At 36.8% G+C, this 19,218-nt stretch overlaps 1 protein-coding gene across 1 annotated transcript in view; it reads left to right on the top strand.

Annotated features, from left to right (window-relative positions):
• The window catches only part of LOC121406994 (C-Maf-inducing protein-like), an 89,478-nt gene that overhangs the window by 4,428 nt on the left and 65,832 nt on the right, over window positions 1-19,218 (top strand). The window contains exon 2 of the mRNA XM_041597867.1: window positions 7,187-7,315. Coding sequence (XP_041453801.1) covers window positions 7,187-7,315 — 129 coding nt within the window. The remainder of the gene's footprint in view (window positions 1-7,186; window positions 7,316-19,218) is intronic.

Here is a 19,218-nt window from a genome sequence, read left to right as displayed (position 1 = left end):
AAACGTGGACTTAAGAGTCAGGTCACATGACCAAGGTCAAAGGTCAATGGACATTGGCCATGTTGGGGGTATTTGTTGAATTAAGTGTGTAACTCTTGTCTAGATCATAAAACTTGGATATATAAGAGTCAAGGGGGGGGGGGGTTGGGGCTGAGTCGGCTGACCTACAAAAGAATCATAATCAGATATTGTTACGTTTTTGAAAAAAGTGGGGGCTTCCCCCCAATGAATTTTAATATTAAACAAAACAAATGAAGCAGATTATATGTTTTGATTTTATTTGGGTGAACAGAAAATCATGGTCCCTACTCCATATTGTGTGTGTGACTGTGTGTATGTGAAGAAGACTATCAGCCATTTTCGTGATACAGGATGTACATGTACATGTTATTGACAATGTTACATCCTGTATGAAAAGAAGCTAATACATGTACATGTATGCAGTGGAAATGCAGGTACTTTACATTGGACAGTACAGGATTTGATTTTACTCATCAGTAATGTACACTGAGATCAAATGATTGGCTTGATTGTACCGTATTCAAATTCGTGTTTACTTTATTTCATTTTCCAACAGAAGAAAAAATGCATACACACAGTGTGATAATTGTAATTGTATTGAGTTACACGTCCCTCCCCCCGGCAAATTATGTAGTGGCAAAGCATGCACGGATTTATGTGTATACTGAAATGTTCATTATAGTATGCCTATATGGGTTATTCCACGGTTACGTTACATTTGGAGACACCTTGACTCATACTTGGAGCTGTAACTCCATTATTATTGATAGGAACTAAACATCTCCTTATCACAACAAAGTACACAGTCTGACTATCCTTTGTATAAAAACAAAACTTGGGAAATTTTATTATGCTCCTGGCAAATCTTTGGAATGTGTCGGTTACTCACGTTACATGATTTGGACATGCATAAAATGAAAAGTCGACATAAGTGAAAAGTCTCCTCATACAAGGCTTTTATGAAAGTTGATTATATCCATTCAAAGAAGTATACTAGGGAGACAAACTTTGTATATAATGAAAAAATAAAGAACACATGGTTTTCACTTCGGGTGCAGATAATATGGTTACTCACGTTACGGTTACATTAGATTTTGTCCATGTATGGTTAACAACACACATGTCATTAAAAATTCAATAATGTGTGTAAAATTCATTGCTAGGAACATCAAAAAGAGATTTTATACCAAAAATTGGAACAATTAGAGCTTTGTTAGGGAGTAGGAGGGAAAAGTACGATTTTGCTTACTAATTATGCTTAAAGTTAAATTAGCATAATTGCTTTATACCAATTTGCATGAAATAAATTACTGTATACATGTAGTATTGTAGATTATGTTCCAGACAACCTGCTCGCAAATTTTCGGCATGATCGTGCGGCCAATGGCCAAGATCTCAAGGGGGGCCTGGGATCCATTTGGATCGAGTTTCCATCTTTCATATTTAAAAAACAAACAGAAATTTGTACGCATGACAAGACATCAATAACCAAGCACTATTACGCTGAGATATTTGCCCAGATTACATGTATATCAATTTACCTTTAATTAGTGGAAAAAGTAAGAATTTGACCTTTATTGAAACCAGATTTTAACACTTCCGATCGTTTGCGGCAAATGAAAATTTCAAATGTGGTCGATGGAATATTGCTATTCATTATATGCCAGGTGAGTGCCCGCACATGCCCAGTCGAGGAAATTTGAGTCATATTTTAGGACATACATGTACACTGTACATGTATTGCATAGTTTATTTTCGTCTGCCTCTGAATTATGTACAGGTACTACACATACAGCCAGACCAGATGCGGCAAAAAGTAATTATCATCACAATAGCATTCCCTTTGTACATGTACATGTATATAATGACCTACATGTATAGCTGCGGAGTCACGCGGAAATCATTTGTCTACAAAATTGCAAGAGATGTTGAGCAAAGTGCATGCCTGACATACTTTCTGCTGGCGGCTTCAAAGCTTCTTCAAAGGGATTTTGTTTGCTGTTACTCCATCTCATTTAAACCTCCTTGGTTGCATAGAACCAAATTCGACACATGTACATGTACACCCCTTTCATATTGCGCTTTTCCTGGTGAACTTCACCAGCGAAGGGGAAAGTGTCCAGTTTGAAAAGTAAAGTACACAGGCTAACTTCCCCTCTTGAGGTGGAGAACTTCCCTGGTGAAACACTTTCCCTGACGAAGTTCACCCATCATTTAAAATAAGGCCAATATGAAAGCTCACCGGAGAACTTCTCCACTTTCCTGATGTCAGAGGTCAAATTTCATATCCCAGAAATCTGTTGAACCGAGATTTCACATGGTGAATAAAGCGGATGTCCAATCAATCAACAGCGTTAAATACCATCAAACATACATTTTTAAAAATTTATCATGAAAGTGTCTTTTACATGCACTGAAAATATTAAAATAGTACTCTGATTTTTGTTTTGTTTATAATCTTTCCAAACTATGTGATTGAATCCAAATGTCCATCTATTGTCCGTCCGTCACAAATCTGACACATGAATCTCCACAGCTGTAAGTCGCTTTTCAACCAAACTTGGATGGTAGATGGACTTGAGGGACCTGCATGTAATGCTGTAGTCGGAGGTCACATGGTAAGGTCAAAGGTGATTTTCAGGTCAACGTTGAAGTTTACAAGCAAGACTCTCTTATGACACTTAACTCCGCAACCGTAAGTCACTTTTCAACAAAACTTGGATGGTACATGACTTGAGGGACCTGCATGTTATGCTGCAGTTAGAGGTCACATGGTAAGGTCAAAGGTCATTTTCAGGGCAACGTTGAAGTTTACATGCAAGACTCTCTTTCTCCGCAACCCTAAGTCACTTTTCAACCACACTTGGATGGTAAATGGGCTTGGGGGGACCTGCATGCTAGGGTCATTGTCGCCATGACAATTGTATTTATTTGTCAAGTTTCTGTGTGAGCTCTATCGCAATGACGGATGACTCGGTGGGTTGGGGGATACATCTGCTCGGCTGCGCGACCCGCCATCCGCCGAGCATCTCTAGTTTATCTCTCCATCCATTTATCTATTAATCTATCTTTCTTATATGATCTGTTTAAATATACATGTATGTCTGTCTATATACCTGTATCTTTCAATCTAATATCTACTCCTTTAATAGTAATATAAAAATAATTATGTTTGTTTTATCTACATCTATCTACGACAGATGACCTAATATGTCCGCATGACGAATTAGAATCTAGTTTTTTGTCTTACACATGTACCTGCGAAGCAGAGTGAAACTACCTGTACATGTATAGGCGCCGCTTTTCCGACGGCGGCGGCGGCGGCGTCATAACCAAATCTTAAATGAAGGTTACAGTAAGTTCTTGAAATGACAGCATTACTTAGAAAGTATGTAGTTCATGAAAGTTTTACTGAACATCCTGCCTGAATTTTGAGTCACATAGTTCATAAAACTTGGATATACATGTAAGAGTAATCAAGTACCACTATACATCCTGTGTGAATTTCAGGTCACATGATCAAGATCAAAGGTCATTTAAGGTCAATGAACTTCGGCCATATTGGGGGTATTTGTTGAATTGTCATCATAACTTTGAAAGTTTATTGGTCTAGTTCATAAAACTTGGATATACATGTAAGCTTATTCAAGTATCACTGAACATCCTGTGCACATTTCAGGTCACATGACCAAGGTCAAAGGTCAATGAACTGACTTCTGCCATAATGGGGGTATCTGTTGAATTACCATCATAACTTCGAAAGTTTATTGATCTGATTCATGATACTTGGACATAAGAGTAACCAAGTATCACTGAACATCTTGTGCGAGTTTCAGGTCACATGACCTTTCAAAGCTTATAGATCTATAGTGTATAAAAATAGGGGTAATCAAGTACATGTATAACTGACAAGCTTAAGGTCACATGATCAAGGTCAAATGTCAATGAAAGTAGTATTGTATCATTATATGAATGGTTGCATTTTGTGAATAATTATTCTATAGTAGTTTTCAAAGTCAGCACTGCTGCTACATGTGTATTGAATCGCATGATGCAGGTGAGGCCGCCAGAGGCATTCATTCTACTTTTAAGCTGATTGCTTTGTGTTTAGAGATACAGTCTAAAATAACTTTGTTACAGTCATGTACATGTATTTTGCTTTGTTTGAAAATGATAAAACAAAGTATCACTTAAAAGACTATTACATGTACATGTACATACATTTTTGTATGAAAAATTTATGCATTATAGGGAAGGAAAAGCTGTTCGGGGGGGGGCACTTTAATTGACGAGTGGATACCATGCGCGACCATGGGGTCTCGAAAAGCACCCTAAACACGTATTTTTCATATTCTGAAAATGCACCCCTTAACAAGTATTGGTGGGTGAAACCCTTAACAAGTATTGGAAACAAAACGATACTCTTCCAAGGCAAGTATTCCCTGAAATAAACCCCTAAACAAGTTCAGCGATATTTTATCATTATGTCACGGGTCCGTTGGTCGTCAGTTTTACCTTTACACAATTTTGGTTTAGTACCGCCCCACGTTCCACAGCTTGCCTAAATCGGACTCTAAACACGTAGTGTTGTGGCAAAAAGGACATCCTCTATAAAACGTTTTAATTTGTTTTATCAGCCCCGAAAATCTGATCCTAAACATGTATCTTTCCTAGCCAAATAGATACCCTTTTTTCATTATTTTTGTGTTTTTGACACCCATATCACGTTACGTACGTATAAACTTGCCCTACCTTGAATCCTTTTTACATTGTTTTTAGGTCGCGCATGGTATCCACTCGTCAATGCAAGTGGCCCCCCTTGGGGAAGCTGTTCAATGTATTTTGAAAATGACGCCATTGCATAGTTCCACTTCCACCCCGTTTACAGCACTTGAAAAAAAAAGGCCGGGCTGAGCTGCGGCCAAGCCCAGCCTGAAATTACTGTAAACGCTCAAAAAGACAAATGTACCAAAAGCAGCCGCGCATTTGGCCCAGCTCTGGAGGTTGTCTTGGCCGCAGCTCGGCCCGGCCATTTTTTCTCTGTAAATGCACGCAGGGCCAAATGCAGTACCAGACGCAACTCAGGAAGTGAAAGGCACTTGTTTTGTTTGAAACTCTCCCTGTGGTTTAATTGTCTTCCCCCCCCAGCATGACCCCAGGGTGCCATAAAATAATTGTTTGTTTACATTTTGTAGAGTACCTCTATGACAAAGTATTGAAACGCTAAAATTTAGGCTGGGCCGAGCCCGTCACTGTAAACGCACAAAATAGGGAGGCCGAGTACCGCAATTGAGCCCAAGCTCTGCCTTGCCCAGCACTGTAAACGGTCATAGAAAAAGAAGGTAGTCCATAAAGCGCATGATGCCATCCCCCATGACTGATGTTTCATCATGTGTACACTTTAAGCAAAAAGTATGATGCATGTATGACATGTTGACCTACATAATACAGACACAATTCATGCATTAGTGAGTGAAGACAGTTTGAAGAAAGACCATTAATCATTTGGCAGACAATATTTTAACTTCACAATGAGATTTTGCATAGTCTTGTATTAAATATAGGCCTACTTTTCAGACATAACCAAATCATGATACATCATATTCCATTATTCCAAATGATTGTTAATCTTTATTATCAATGTCCCTATAATATTCAGAAAGTGACACCAAGAATTGTGCCTTGCCTTGGCTGCCTGTAAAGAGCACATTAGCATATTGGGTGAAGAAGACGAGTTTGTGGAAGGATATTGAGAAGGAGGGAAAAAAACCTGAAGTCTGCCTCTCTCAATCTCACTTGGAACTGACAATAGACTCTGCGTTGTTGGTCATTGGAAGAGCTGGGGACTGATACACCATGTATTACACACACACACAAATACATCTATACATCCATCTATCCACACACTGCAATGGTGTTCTGAAATATTGTGGAGCTCTATGTTGTTGCATATCCCTGGTTGCACTGTAACGCCATCAGTTTATGCATGTAGCATTTTGGTTAATACGTACTACATGCTTGTACAGTCGGCAGTGAGCTGTATTCTCGTTAATTGATGAGTGTAGTCGCTACCCCATTTACTGTGTAGCCTTGTTGTTCAGTTGTATGCCCTTGTAATTAAGATTATTTGTCTTTACAATATTCAACCACAACTTGCCTATTGTAAATCCATATCCATGGGTTATAAAGCAGTTCCAAGAAACAATACCGTACATCACTACATGTACATGAAAGGGATTGCTGTTTAATGATAAATTGTGTTTATGATTTGTACATGTACAACTGTCTACATACCAGTACATGTAGGCCCATATACATGTATGTTTTACTTTATTCGATGTACATCATTGCATATTTTACTATATTTTACTGTGTTACAAATATTTGATGTTTTATTTTTTTAAGTCTGAATTTTACCTGCTACATGTACCATCTGTATTTATGATATGGTGTGTACATCATACATGTAGGCCTAGTACATGTCAAAATTTGATGAACATTATCTCTTTTTCCTTTTCTCCTTCTTTTCTGTTTTTTCCTCCTTTTCTCTCCTCTCTTTTCCATTCTCTCCATTTGCTTCCTTTATACACCTTCATGACTTCCATTTTTGTCTCACCTGCATAGCAGAGTATCAAACCACATGACCAAGGTCAAAGGTCATTTTGGGTCAGTGAACTATAGCCAAAATGGGGGTATCTGTTGAATTACCATCATAACTTTGAAAGTTTATGGATCTGATTCATGAAACTTGGACATTAATAGTTAATCAAGTATCACTGAACATCCTACATGTATGCAAGTTTCAGGTCACATGATGACCTTTGACCATGGTCAAAGGTCAATGAACTTTGGCCGAATTGTTTTTTTTTTTTTTTGAATTACCATCATATCTCTGTAAGTGTATATATAGTTTAATAAAACGTGGACATACATTTAAGAGTAACCAAGTATCACTGAACATCTTGTGCGAGTTATAGTACATGTAGTTTTCAAAGTCAGCACTGCTGCTATATTGAATCGTGTGATGCAGGTGAGACGGCCAGAGGCAATTCCACTTGTTTCTAAAGTTCTGTATCTGTCAATGACCCTACTGGTAGACTTTGAATTCTGTGTTTTCAAGCATGGCTATAGTTTTTATATTTTGTCATTTCTTCTTAAATTTCAGCCACAAGGTTACATGGAATGCCCACTCCCATATGGTATTATACATGATATACATGCATTGTCACGTTGGGAAGCAGGTCAGAATGCTTGTCTGAGGATTGTTCTAAGCACAGGCTCCGTATTGCTGCAGGTGAGTTAACCTGTACTATCATTCATAAAGTATAAAATTAATCTTATCGCTATTATGCTACTCGAATCTGCAACAATCATTCATTTCCCTTTGACTTTTATACTTGAAAAAAAATAGACATGATATGAGTCTAACTATCCCTGTTTGTATAGTTTTGGTAAATCCACCAAAATGCACCTATCACTATTCCAATTCATTGCTAGCTAATTGAATGGATATGCCCTATAACAGTTATGATGTGGAGGATATGAAATGAAAATGTGTTTTACATGATAAATTTTGCGATTTTACATGGAAAGTTAACTTGATCGGGTCACCCGATCAAATTAAAATATCTGTGTGTTTTTGTCTTTCAATTAAATCCTACATGTATTCCAAATCATGGAATGGGCTGAAACTTTCAAGATATGTTCTTTGTAACTTTTGGATATCTAATCACTAAATTTATAAGATAAGTGCTTGAATGCCCATTTTTTAATTTAAAGCAAGCATCGCCGAGAGAGGGCGCTATATATCTAAGATTTGAATATTTGAAATTTTCTCAGAGAAGTGCAGTTGGAAAAATATCTAACGGTCTCTACGCTTCAGTAAGACTGTCATATTAGATGATATTCGATTATCAATCACATTATTGACCCTTTACCAAAGCTATACACAGGCTTTAAAAATGCAAATTGGCAACTTTGCAATACATTTAAGTTAAATGTACTGCAGAGTTGTCAATTTGCATTTTTCAACAGGGCTGGTGTTGTTTTTATTGCCTTGTTAATGATTAGCTTAAATTCAACAGCTTTTATTCAGGAATGGCTCAATTTTGTATTGGGAATGGTATCATTTTTTTTCTATTTCTAACCATATTTATTCCATGTAGTATTCAGGATAATGAGAAGGTTTGATGTGAATTTCTCAGAACACAAAGGCCAAACATCCCTTGAAGATGGCATGTACATGTGTCAATGATGATGAGGAAATTTTCTTGCAAACGAACATCAATCTTTACTATCTTTACCCAGAATTGCATGTTAATCACATTAACACATATAATATAATAAAAGTACTTATCATAGAGATGTAGGGGTTTACTTACAGTATGTTGTGAGGAATTGATTCTATATCCCCCATCTTAAAGGTCAAGTCCACCCCAGGAAAATGCTGACTTGAATGAATAGAGAAAAATCAAACTAGCATAGTGCTGAAAATTTCATCACAATTGGATGTAAAATAAGAAAGTTATGACATTTTTAATAAAGTTTTGCTTATTTTTCACAAAACAATGAATATAAGCACTTGTACTAGGTGACTCAGTCGATGATGTCCATCATTAAATATTCTGTTTTTTCATTGTTTGAATTATACAATATTTTTTTTAAAAACAGATTTGACAATAAGGACCAACTTGACTGAACCTTATAGTATTAAACAATTCTAATTCCATATGTTCAGGGAGGAATTACATGTATTCGTACACTTGACAATGAGAAGAAAATTAGAATATATTTCATATTTCATATAATAAAGCACAAAATAAATAGCGAGTGATGGACATCGTCTACTTTCTCATTTGCATGTCACTGAGTTGAATCATGGGAATAAATTTTGGTTATAACTATAGTGAACATTACAATGATGACAATCGTGATGAATATCATGATGATTATAATGGTGCCAATGCTCATGATCTAAAATAAAAAATGTAGTTTGAGGCATACGTAATAAGCCTTGAAAATCCTTAAAAATTTCAGACGATTTTACTGAAATCGGCTTACTCAAAATGGCATAATGAAAGGCACCTTAAAATTCACAGCAGTTAGGCCTACTTTTTACTCGACAGCTGCATCATTATTGATGTTTTTTATCCACAATTTATGAAAAATCTCTTGATTATAATGTCTGCATTTTTGGGGGTAGATTTCAATTTAGTTTCCAGCAAGAATTTCAACAATGTCACTTGGTGTCAGTTCCATAGCATTTTGCTTGAAAATTCATAGGTAATGCTTGTTTTTGAATAAAAAAAATCTTAAATATTGATAAATTTGCAAAAATTTCTGCTAAATTTTTTTATTTTTTTTACGATCGAAAGCTTCAAAATGCCAATGACTGACTTAAAATTCATCGGTTATGTTGTCTGAGTATGTAGATCAATTTTTAAAATTTTTTTTTCAAAATTTCAGCAAGATTTTTCAAGATTTTACTTAAATCGTTGGCGGTCTTCCGAACCGCTGTATCACACATACATGTACGACGGTGTAAACCCATTTCAGAGAAAATTGACTTCACAGTTTAGGGCAAGTCCAAGAATTCGCGCGCGTTACGTAAGGGACATTTCAGAGGCTTTAATGACCTGAAAAATAGTGTTAAATGACTTTGATTAGATTGAATACCCTCATGATGGTAGACATCTAGGAGAAGAGTAATCATGCAAAAAAATGGTGACATTTGACCTTGACCTTCTAGAGAGAAAAGATGGGCTGTTACATATGGGACGCAAAAAAAAGACAACTTTTAAAACATTTTTTTCAAGTTGAGAATTCTCTGAAAGTATTTCATTTGACAACTTGTAACTTAGTGTGATAGAAGTCACAATACTCTAGTATATCTAAGGCAAGTTTCATGTCATAAGGCTTAAGCCAAATCCCTCTAATTACAGACTCTAATTAAACAAATTAATGACATGTTACGTATGGGACAGTTACGTATGGGACATTTTGTCCCCATAGAGAACGTACACAATTTTCCCCATAATTAAAAAAATTGAAATAATTCAAAATATGGAAATAACAAAAGAGTTTCTGTCTTTTAAAACTTTCTATTGAGACATATTTGATATGACTGAAGAGGAAATTAGCCATTTCAATATTTTTTTCTTGTTTTTCATTTTTTCATATTTTTCCATTTTCACAATTTTTGGCTTCAGTTGTTTTCATTAAACAGTATTCATAACAAATCAGTCTTTAAAAACTAAAGAAATGGTAAATAATCACTTTTATTATGAGTGAGACTGAGCGCGTAACAGCGGCTCTTTCCTCCTCTGCACTCTTTCCCGTTTTACTGTTTATTTTGATTGTGTTTAGTGTTCAAACTGTACTAGGACCTTCATTGAGTGGTCTGGGCTTGGCTAGATCATTTTATTGCTGTTCTTCACAAGATGTAGCTGTTCTTTTGGGTTGAAATGTTTTGGACATTGGTTCTCTTAACAAGGTAGCAAGCAGCCATTATTGCAGTACAGAACCAGTAACTGGTCATTCAACTATTTTTGAAGTTAATTCCTCTTTTGATTGGAGTTACCTTCACAATGAAGGCTATTCAACTTATTGTCCTGGTGATTTCAGTTCAATTCATTGCTGGATCTTCTTACAATGGACATCAACTTAACTCTTACAGTCATGACCTGAAGAATAAAGAACACCCACACAAGGGCTTTTGTGGAAGGAGAATAGCCTACTACAGCAATGCTGTATGTACATTCCAACTTCAACTTCAACTTGCACAGTGTGGAGATGTTCACATGAACCCAGGACCAACTGGCGTTGAAAATTCATCTACGTCAACCAGTCTAGATCCCACCTTGCCTGTTCAAAGAGCATACACGAGTGCACAGCTTTGCAACCTACGTCATCATGTTGCGTACCATCTGGAACCATGTGTGAGGGAAAGAATCAGAGATCTTAAGATTCATAGAAAAGCTAAAACTAGACGTGGCCACAAGGGTGGAAGGAATCGGAGGCGCCATTTTGTCATTCCGAGAGCAGTTGATCAGAATTTTAAAAAGCTTGGGGACCAAAACCTTGCTAGTAATAGCTCAACAGGTTATACCACTTCTGAAAGCCTCTCTCTTGAGCTGGAGCCTTCTTCACTATCATCGGAGTCGTCTTTGCCTTCAACGTCACTGATATCAGACCTTCGGCCTGGGCCTGATCCTTCATTGTTATCATCGTTTGGATCTTCACTAGGCAATGATAAGTGTACTTTTGCCTTATGGAATGCCCGTTCGCTCAATGAGAAAACTCATGTGCTCTGTGATCTAATAATTGAGAGAAGCATTGACATCTTTGCTATTACAGAGACCTGGCTGACAGCGGATTATCGAAGTCATCACATTTTGGCAGATTTACAAAGTACACTTCCAGACTATCAGCTGCACCATGTGCCACGACTAAACAGGAGAGGAGGGGGAATATGCATCTGCCTTCGGAAGTCATTTGATGTTCGATTGTACGAAACCAAAGTATTTGAGTCATTTGAATACATGGACTTGATTATTAGTTCCAGTAACTGCTTACCTGTTCGTTTTGTAGTAGTCTACAGGCCACAAATGACTTCAGATAAGCGCTTGACTGTTCCTCTATTCTACAATGAATTTTTACTTCTCCTGGAAGACATTGCTTTACATCCCGGTTTTGTCATGCTGTGCGGAGACTTTAACTTTCATGTGGACGATGCTTCCAATCAAAATGCTGTGGTATTTAATGATATCATTTCCTCGGCTAGCTTCAGTCAATTGGTGGCAGGTCCTACGCACGAGGCCGGACACACTTTGGATCTTATCTTGACACGAGCTTTGGATAACTTCGTCAATGAAGTTAAGACATCAAATCCTTTGCCATCAGACCATGCCGTTGTTGAATGTTGGTTGAACTTGAGTAAACCAGAGCAACACAAGGTGAAGGTCAAATTTCGCAAATTTCGAGACATGGACATTGATGCCTTTCGATCTGATATTCGTTCGTCAACACTCTGCGTCACTCCATCTTCTGATCTCAATGTTCTCATCGATCAGTATGAAAATGTTCTAGCAGATCTTATGGATGTCCATGCACCTGAGACGATACGAGAAGTTCGAGCCCGTCCCCATGCACCATGGTATAATAATTCCCTCCGTAAAGCTAAACAGGATCTGCGTAGATGGGAACGCTTGTGGAATTCATCTAAACTTGAGGTATATCGACAAATCTTCAGAAAGCAACGTATTCTTTATAAGAACATGCTTGAACAGGCAAAGAAAGAATATTACAGACTTTCTTTTGAAGGCTGTAGTGCACGTCAACTGTTCCAGAAAGTTTGTAGATTATCCTCGCCATCTTCAAGCAAAACCCTTCCTTCAAACGAGGGTATGAACAGGCGCCAACTTGCAGAACATTTCTCACAGTTCTTCTCTGACAAAATTGACAACATCAAGTGTGAGTTGGATATGATCCGGGACACGTCTTCTTTTGCGTTAGCACCTGTAAGTTCACCTAAACCAGCCACTGATGTGCCACCAGGAGAGCATCCTTGTATGTTAGAGTTTGACTGTGTTACTGTTGAAGCAGTGAAGAAATTGATTATAGATTCCCCATCTACCTCCTGTGAGCTGGATCCTCTACCGACATGGCTTGTCAAGAAATGTGTGTATGAATTGTCTCCTGTGATTGCTCGGAACATCAACCTGTCATTCAGAAATGGCCACTTTCCAGATTCGCTTAAACAGGCAAATGTCAATCCTCTTTTGAAAAAACCTGGACTAGATCCTGAGGTGCTGAAAAACTACAGGCTGATAGCTAAACTGAAGTTCATTGGTAAGATAATTGAGCGGGCATGTGCTAAGCAGGTTCATGCTTATCTCTCATCCAATGATCTGTATGGCAAAACACAATCAGCTTATAGAAAGGACCATAGTGTTGAAACAGCTATGCTTCGTATCTACGACCTCCTGCTAACGGCTGATAAGGGCAAGGAAGCACTTCTTGTGTTGCTTGAATACTCTTCTGCTTTTGACTGTATTAATCATGATATTTTGCTATCTTGTCTGTCCTCCAGATATGGTTTTTCAGGTCTAGCATTGAACTGGTTCAACTCATATATTAGAAATCGTTCTCAGAGTGTAGTAATTGATTGTGTGTCATCTGCACCAGTTTCGTTGTCAGATGGCGTACCTCAGGGTTCTGTAATGGGACCGCTGTGTTATATAATATACTGCTTCTCTAGAATCCATTATTGAGGAGCAAGGTATGAGCAGAATTGTATATGCAGATGATACCCAGTTATATATGATGTTCTCAGATAAGGACCGTAGTTCAATTATCCCTAGGATAGAGTCTTGTTTAGATGAAATTATGAAATGGTCAATTATGAATGGTTTGAAGTTGAATTCTGAGAAAACTGAAATCTTGCACATAACATCGCGTCACAGAAACTCAGATAATGTCTCAACTCTAAATGTTGCTGGTTCTATTATTCAGCCAGTCTCCAAGGCACGGGATCTAGGGGTAATTGTCGAGAATGAATTAGGAATGAAGTCCCATGTTAACAATATTTGTAGGGCTGCTGCAATTGGGTTACACAAAATTGGGAAAATGAGAAAATATCTTGATAGGAAAACAACAGAAAAATTAGTACATGCCTTCATCTTAAGTCACTTAAGATAATAAAAATAGTTTACTATTCGGAATACCGGAATCGCTTCTCGATAAATTACAACATATCCAAAATTCTGCTGCAAGACTTATAACTCGAAAAGGAAAATTTGAACACATCTCCCCTATTTTATCTGACCTTCATTGGCTACCCATTCGATCAAGGATCAAATATAAACTTCTCATATTAACATTCAAATGTATTCATGGTATTGCCCCTGCTTATCTTCAAGAACTTGTCCAGATTCATAAACCTAAGCGTAATCTCCGTTCTGGCTCACAAAATCTTCTCTCTGAAATTACTGTCAAGACCAAATCATATGGGGATCGGGCTTTCCAGAAAGCTGCACCAGCACAATGGAATTCTCTTCCATCGACATTAAGAAATATTACCCAGCTTGAGAAATTCAAAGTTCAATTAAAAACCCACCTTTTTCAGAATGTTTGATTTAGTCACTCGCGCATAGAGACCTGTAGGTGTTATGCGTATTTAAGAAATGTACTATTATTATTATTATTTTAAGGCACTCTTGAAATTTGTTTTTCTCCATTCACTTTGTACACAAATCTCCCCATTGACATTATGTGTAAATGTCCCATACATGTACGTAACATGTTATCCCATACGTAACAATTTTTTCATTAACTTTTAATTAAAAAGTAAACTCTATTTTTGAAACTTTTTGGAGTATAACATTTCCATACTTAATAAATTAGAACTTCCCAGAGAAGCAACAATACAAGTACCGGTATTGTATTATGAGAAATAACTTTAAAAAAATCCTTAAAATGTTACGTATGGGACATTTCATCCTTGGACAAGACCTAATTTGCATAATTAATTAGATGGCACCACTGTTTTTCCCCAAATGTAATAAGATGTTAGGGGGTCTATCTCCCACCTATGACTAAATCTCACAAGTTTTCTTTTTATTTTCTATGAGTTTTTAAAATCGTCCCATACGTAACGCCCATTTTACCAATTATGCAAATTAGGTGCCCGAAATTAGCATAAATATGCATATTATCAATTTTTTCTAATGAAATTTTAAAATTCATCATTTGAGCTTTCTTACCTCACCAAAGATAACTTCTAAAATTAAATATGAAATTTTGCCTTCTAGGGTGACCTTTTCTTAGAATTGCCTTTTACTATAATTTTCACATTTAGTTCCCCAGCCTTACAACATTTTCATTGCTAGAGAAATACATGGTTGGAAAGACCAAGACAATTGCTTGACAATGGTATCCTTATTTTTACACAAAAGCACGGATCAAAGAAAATATCGCAAAAGAGCTACATGCTTGTAATTTCAGTTTGAGTGGTTTAGATTTCCCCCGTATAGAAGCGCCATAGGGAATATAACAACACTGACCGCAATTTTAATGCACGCGGTCAGTCAAAACGTATCGCTCTGTTACAGTATAGATGTTTCCAATGGGCTTTGCGCATTGTAATAAAACAATGTATGGCATCTTCTTGAAAATCCTCTCTATATCTCAGAAAATAAAAGTAAATGGCTGCCTAGAAATTGAGTCATGAATAGTGTAGGATTTGTACTTTAATTTTCTGCAAAAATCTCAAAATCAATTTTTTGACTAAAATTGACTGATATGACAATTCAGATGACCGCCGACGAAATATTCGACAAGAATTTTCATGATTCCGTTATATATCAATTTCAAAGTTCTTACTTGAAAATTCTGTGTTGATGATTTTTAATATGAATATTCCTTAAAAAATTTCGGCAAAATGTCTAATAAGAAATTGAACGATGTGTCACAGAAGGTACTTGAAAATTTGTTATACTAAATGTTAAATAAAAGTTTAATAAAAATGACCAGAAAGATAAACAAAATCAGGGAAATTCCACAAATTGTCCTAATGAATAGAAATTTTACAACCCAGGAGCCTTTCAATATTGCAGCGTTTACTTGAAAATTTAATATGATGTTTTACGATGTGAAAAAAACCCCTCCCCAAAAAAATTCACCAAAATTTCTCAAACATTAGGTCACATACGCGCTTAATGATCTCTGCATGACTTTTAAGAACATCGACAGTTGACCTTTGACCTCAAGCTGATATGCTCTAAATATGATGGATTATTGATGATCTATTATGTAGATATGATTAATTTAAGAATTTTACAAAATGGCACCTACATGTAGATGACGTCATGACCTGATGACCTTGGAAAGCTTAGTATTGCGTCTCCACAATAGACTTCATATATAACAAAAAATTCAGGGAAATTGTTGCAGCCAATTCGGAAAAAGTTGGTGACAAACAAAAGTATAAAAGATTAATAAATTAAGAAAAAAAATTCTGACGAAATTAGGAGTTGATATGTCAGAGACAGACCACCTACCTGTACAAGTAAATATGTTGTGAACACAATTATTATTTATGGCCTGATATTCAAAATAATTTGATACCATATTTTAATAAATATTTGTGTGGTAGGTAATAATTAGGAGGTATTTTTTTACTGTGATGTATAGTTTGATTTGCGCTGAAGCAAGCCACGGCTGCAATGAATGAATCTAGATGCAAATGATCCCATAATCCTACAGGAGTTTATAGTAAACATATTTAAAATACCTTTTCAATGAAATTAACTTGAGAACTAAGAAATGTTTATTATAATGATTCTATTGTTAATTATTGAAAAGGTGTATTGCAATGTATTTTAATGCAACCATTGCTGTGCAAAGTGCACTGGCTCTAGAGACAAAATGCTTTGGAGAGATTGTAGATTGATTCCAAAGTTATCATAGTTGTGTTTGGAATCATGATTCATGTTCGTTAGTTGAATATGAGGTCACTTAAACATGCCCCTAGTTTTGGACATGTTTTGAATACGAAAGAAAGGTGTGCAAGATTAGGCTATTTAAAGCAGAAAATAATTTTGGTGTACATAGACAAACGTGATAGTGGATTCCACTTATGGGAGTACGGTAGGGATATTACAAACAATAATATAAGTTGTACATGTAGGCCTATCATTGCAATGCAGTTCATTCATTCAAAATCACATCATGCCATGTGCTACATGTATATTGCCTGATGAACATACTATATATTGGACAAGGGAACAACACATCCTCATTCCACGAAGCACATACTTTGTCATGAACATGAACTTGCATTTTCTCGCATCTATTCAAGAACTGTCGGTGTAGATCTATTACAATATCGTATGACGTACATGTTTGTAGCCTTGTAAAGGACCAAATTAACCAAGTTGAATACCCCTTGCAAACACTCATTATGTTGATGAACCTGTGTTTGTGCACTTCTTGACCCTGATTCGATTCCTGCCAACATCACCTGTATGGGAGTTTTGTGTACAGAGCATAAAATTCTTAAAGCTCGTGGATAGTGTTGGTAAAGGATACAAAAAATCCGCTTGAATTGATCTTTTCCATTGAATAACAATTGCTGATAACAGTTCAATAAGAAATTGACAGAATTTCTTCTTGGAAATATTAAAATTTCAAATAAACACTGAGAAATGAAGTCATTTTCCTCGCTGAATTTAAACAGCATTTTGCTGAATTTACGAGCACTCACATAGCGCCCACTACCGCCCACGACTGATTCTTCGTCGATCGCTGGCCATTCCACTTTTACCAACCCAAAATATCCCTGCGAGCGTAGTCTGCTAATTCAGTGTATACGCTCGTCAATCTTTGTTATAGCAAGGCATCCGTCGAGTTTCTCCCCCAGCGAGTTCGGCGAGGAGCACAGTACAGGCAACGGAAACATTGTAAATAGATTGATTAGCATAGAGAATAAAACAAAAATATGTGGACCTTCTTACCCTTATGCTGTCCGTCCAACCTGTAGTTCACATGTTACCTAAGTTTGTTTTGACGTTCATGTAAACGTATGTTCATGAAAACGTATTGGAGATGTTTCTGTGAAAATTTTGGCTACAATTTTTCTCGTACGATAAGATGCAAGATTGGTTGAACCACGGGATACATCTACTCCATGCACTGCACTACACTGCGATCGACATTGGCCACGTTCGCTGAGCAAAACATTCACATACACATTTTTGCGTGTACGACATAATGGTGTACGATGATTGTGTTCATGTTTTTCACGTCATATTTCAACGCATGCATTGGGAAAGGGAAAGGGAAAAAAGAAAGAAAAGGGAGGTAAACAAAAGGAAGAAGAGAAGAAAACAAGAAAATGGACAAGAAAGGGAAAAGAAAGAACATGGAGAGAAGGAAGGTGGGAAGACAGGGAAGGAAATAGGAAAATGAAGAGATGTAGGCTACTGTGAGAAAGAAAAATCTCGAAATACTAAATGATAGGGATTAAAAAACATATATATATATAAGAGATTGGAAAATGGAACGGGAATTTATCCCGTGAAGGGGAAGGAAATGAGGAATAAGGAAACAGGGAATTAGAATGGAACGAGCTAATATGATAGCAGGGACGTATCCAGCTTTCGCCAATATTGGGGGGGGATTTTTCACCCATATTTTCCACGCCGATCGATCGCTATAAGCGGGAGGGGGGGGGGGGCTTGGGAATTCCCCCCCCCCCAATTTTTTTTCCAAACCGTGTACAAAAACGTAAAAATTAAAAATTACCATAGGATTACGATTTTTTGCGTGGTAATCCCCCCTTTGAAAACCATTCCGTGGCCCCTGTAACAGTCAGCTTTATTCTTATAATACAACATAAATGTTTAATCCTATAATCCCCTATTCAATAGTGCGAGCGTAAAGCGATGGAGAGCTAAATTTTTTTGGAAATGTCATATTTTTTTCCTGAAAAAAAAAACGTTCTGAGTAGTGTTTTTGATCCTGAGCAAGATTGGTATATCTAACTAATAACTACTGCGAACATGAATCTGAAGCGCTATTCTGATAGAAGGGGACCTGTTCTGATTGCAGTATAGCCATGACGATACATACATGTAGGCCTATTTTCAACAATCGAGTAATGTGAGCCGAAGTGCGAGCCGATCATTTTTGACATTCAAACCAAGAAAATTTGCATTCTATGCATTTTCTGTAATCCTGAACTGGATAGGTATATAACTAAACAATACGAGCGCTAAGCGCGATGGGAAAAATTGAGATTTAGGGCTAAAAACGGGACACTACTAGCATGACTAGTATTCGTATTTTGTAATTCGTGAAGATGGGTATAATTAGCTATCTTCCTACATCTATAATGCGAGCGCGAAGTGCGAGCAGAATATTTTTGATATTAGATATGAAAACGTCAATATAAGCACTAGTTTCAAACACTGACAATGACAATTGTAAATTGGAGTTAGATCGCACTTAAGATATTCGAGCGCGAAGCGCGAGCTGATATTCTAAGGACATTTTGTCATCATATGAAAATGGTAAATATCTTCCTATTAGTCTCCCTAATCGCGAAATGAAACATGTCGACATTCTGAAAAAAGGACAATATAATTGTTAGAAATTTATGAAATTGTTATCTTATTTCATAAGCCCGGTGAGAGCGAG

Source organism: Lytechinus variegatus, chromosome 2 (genome assembly GCF_018143015.1).
Source record: "Lytechinus variegatus isolate NC3 chromosome 2, Lvar_3.0, whole genome shotgun sequence".
Lineage (NCBI taxonomy): Eukaryota > Metazoa > Echinodermata > Echinoidea > Temnopleuroida > Toxopneustidae > Lytechinus > Lytechinus variegatus.
The sequence above is the reverse complement of the archived record's forward strand: the minus strand, read 5'-3'. Positions and strand labels throughout refer to the sequence as shown.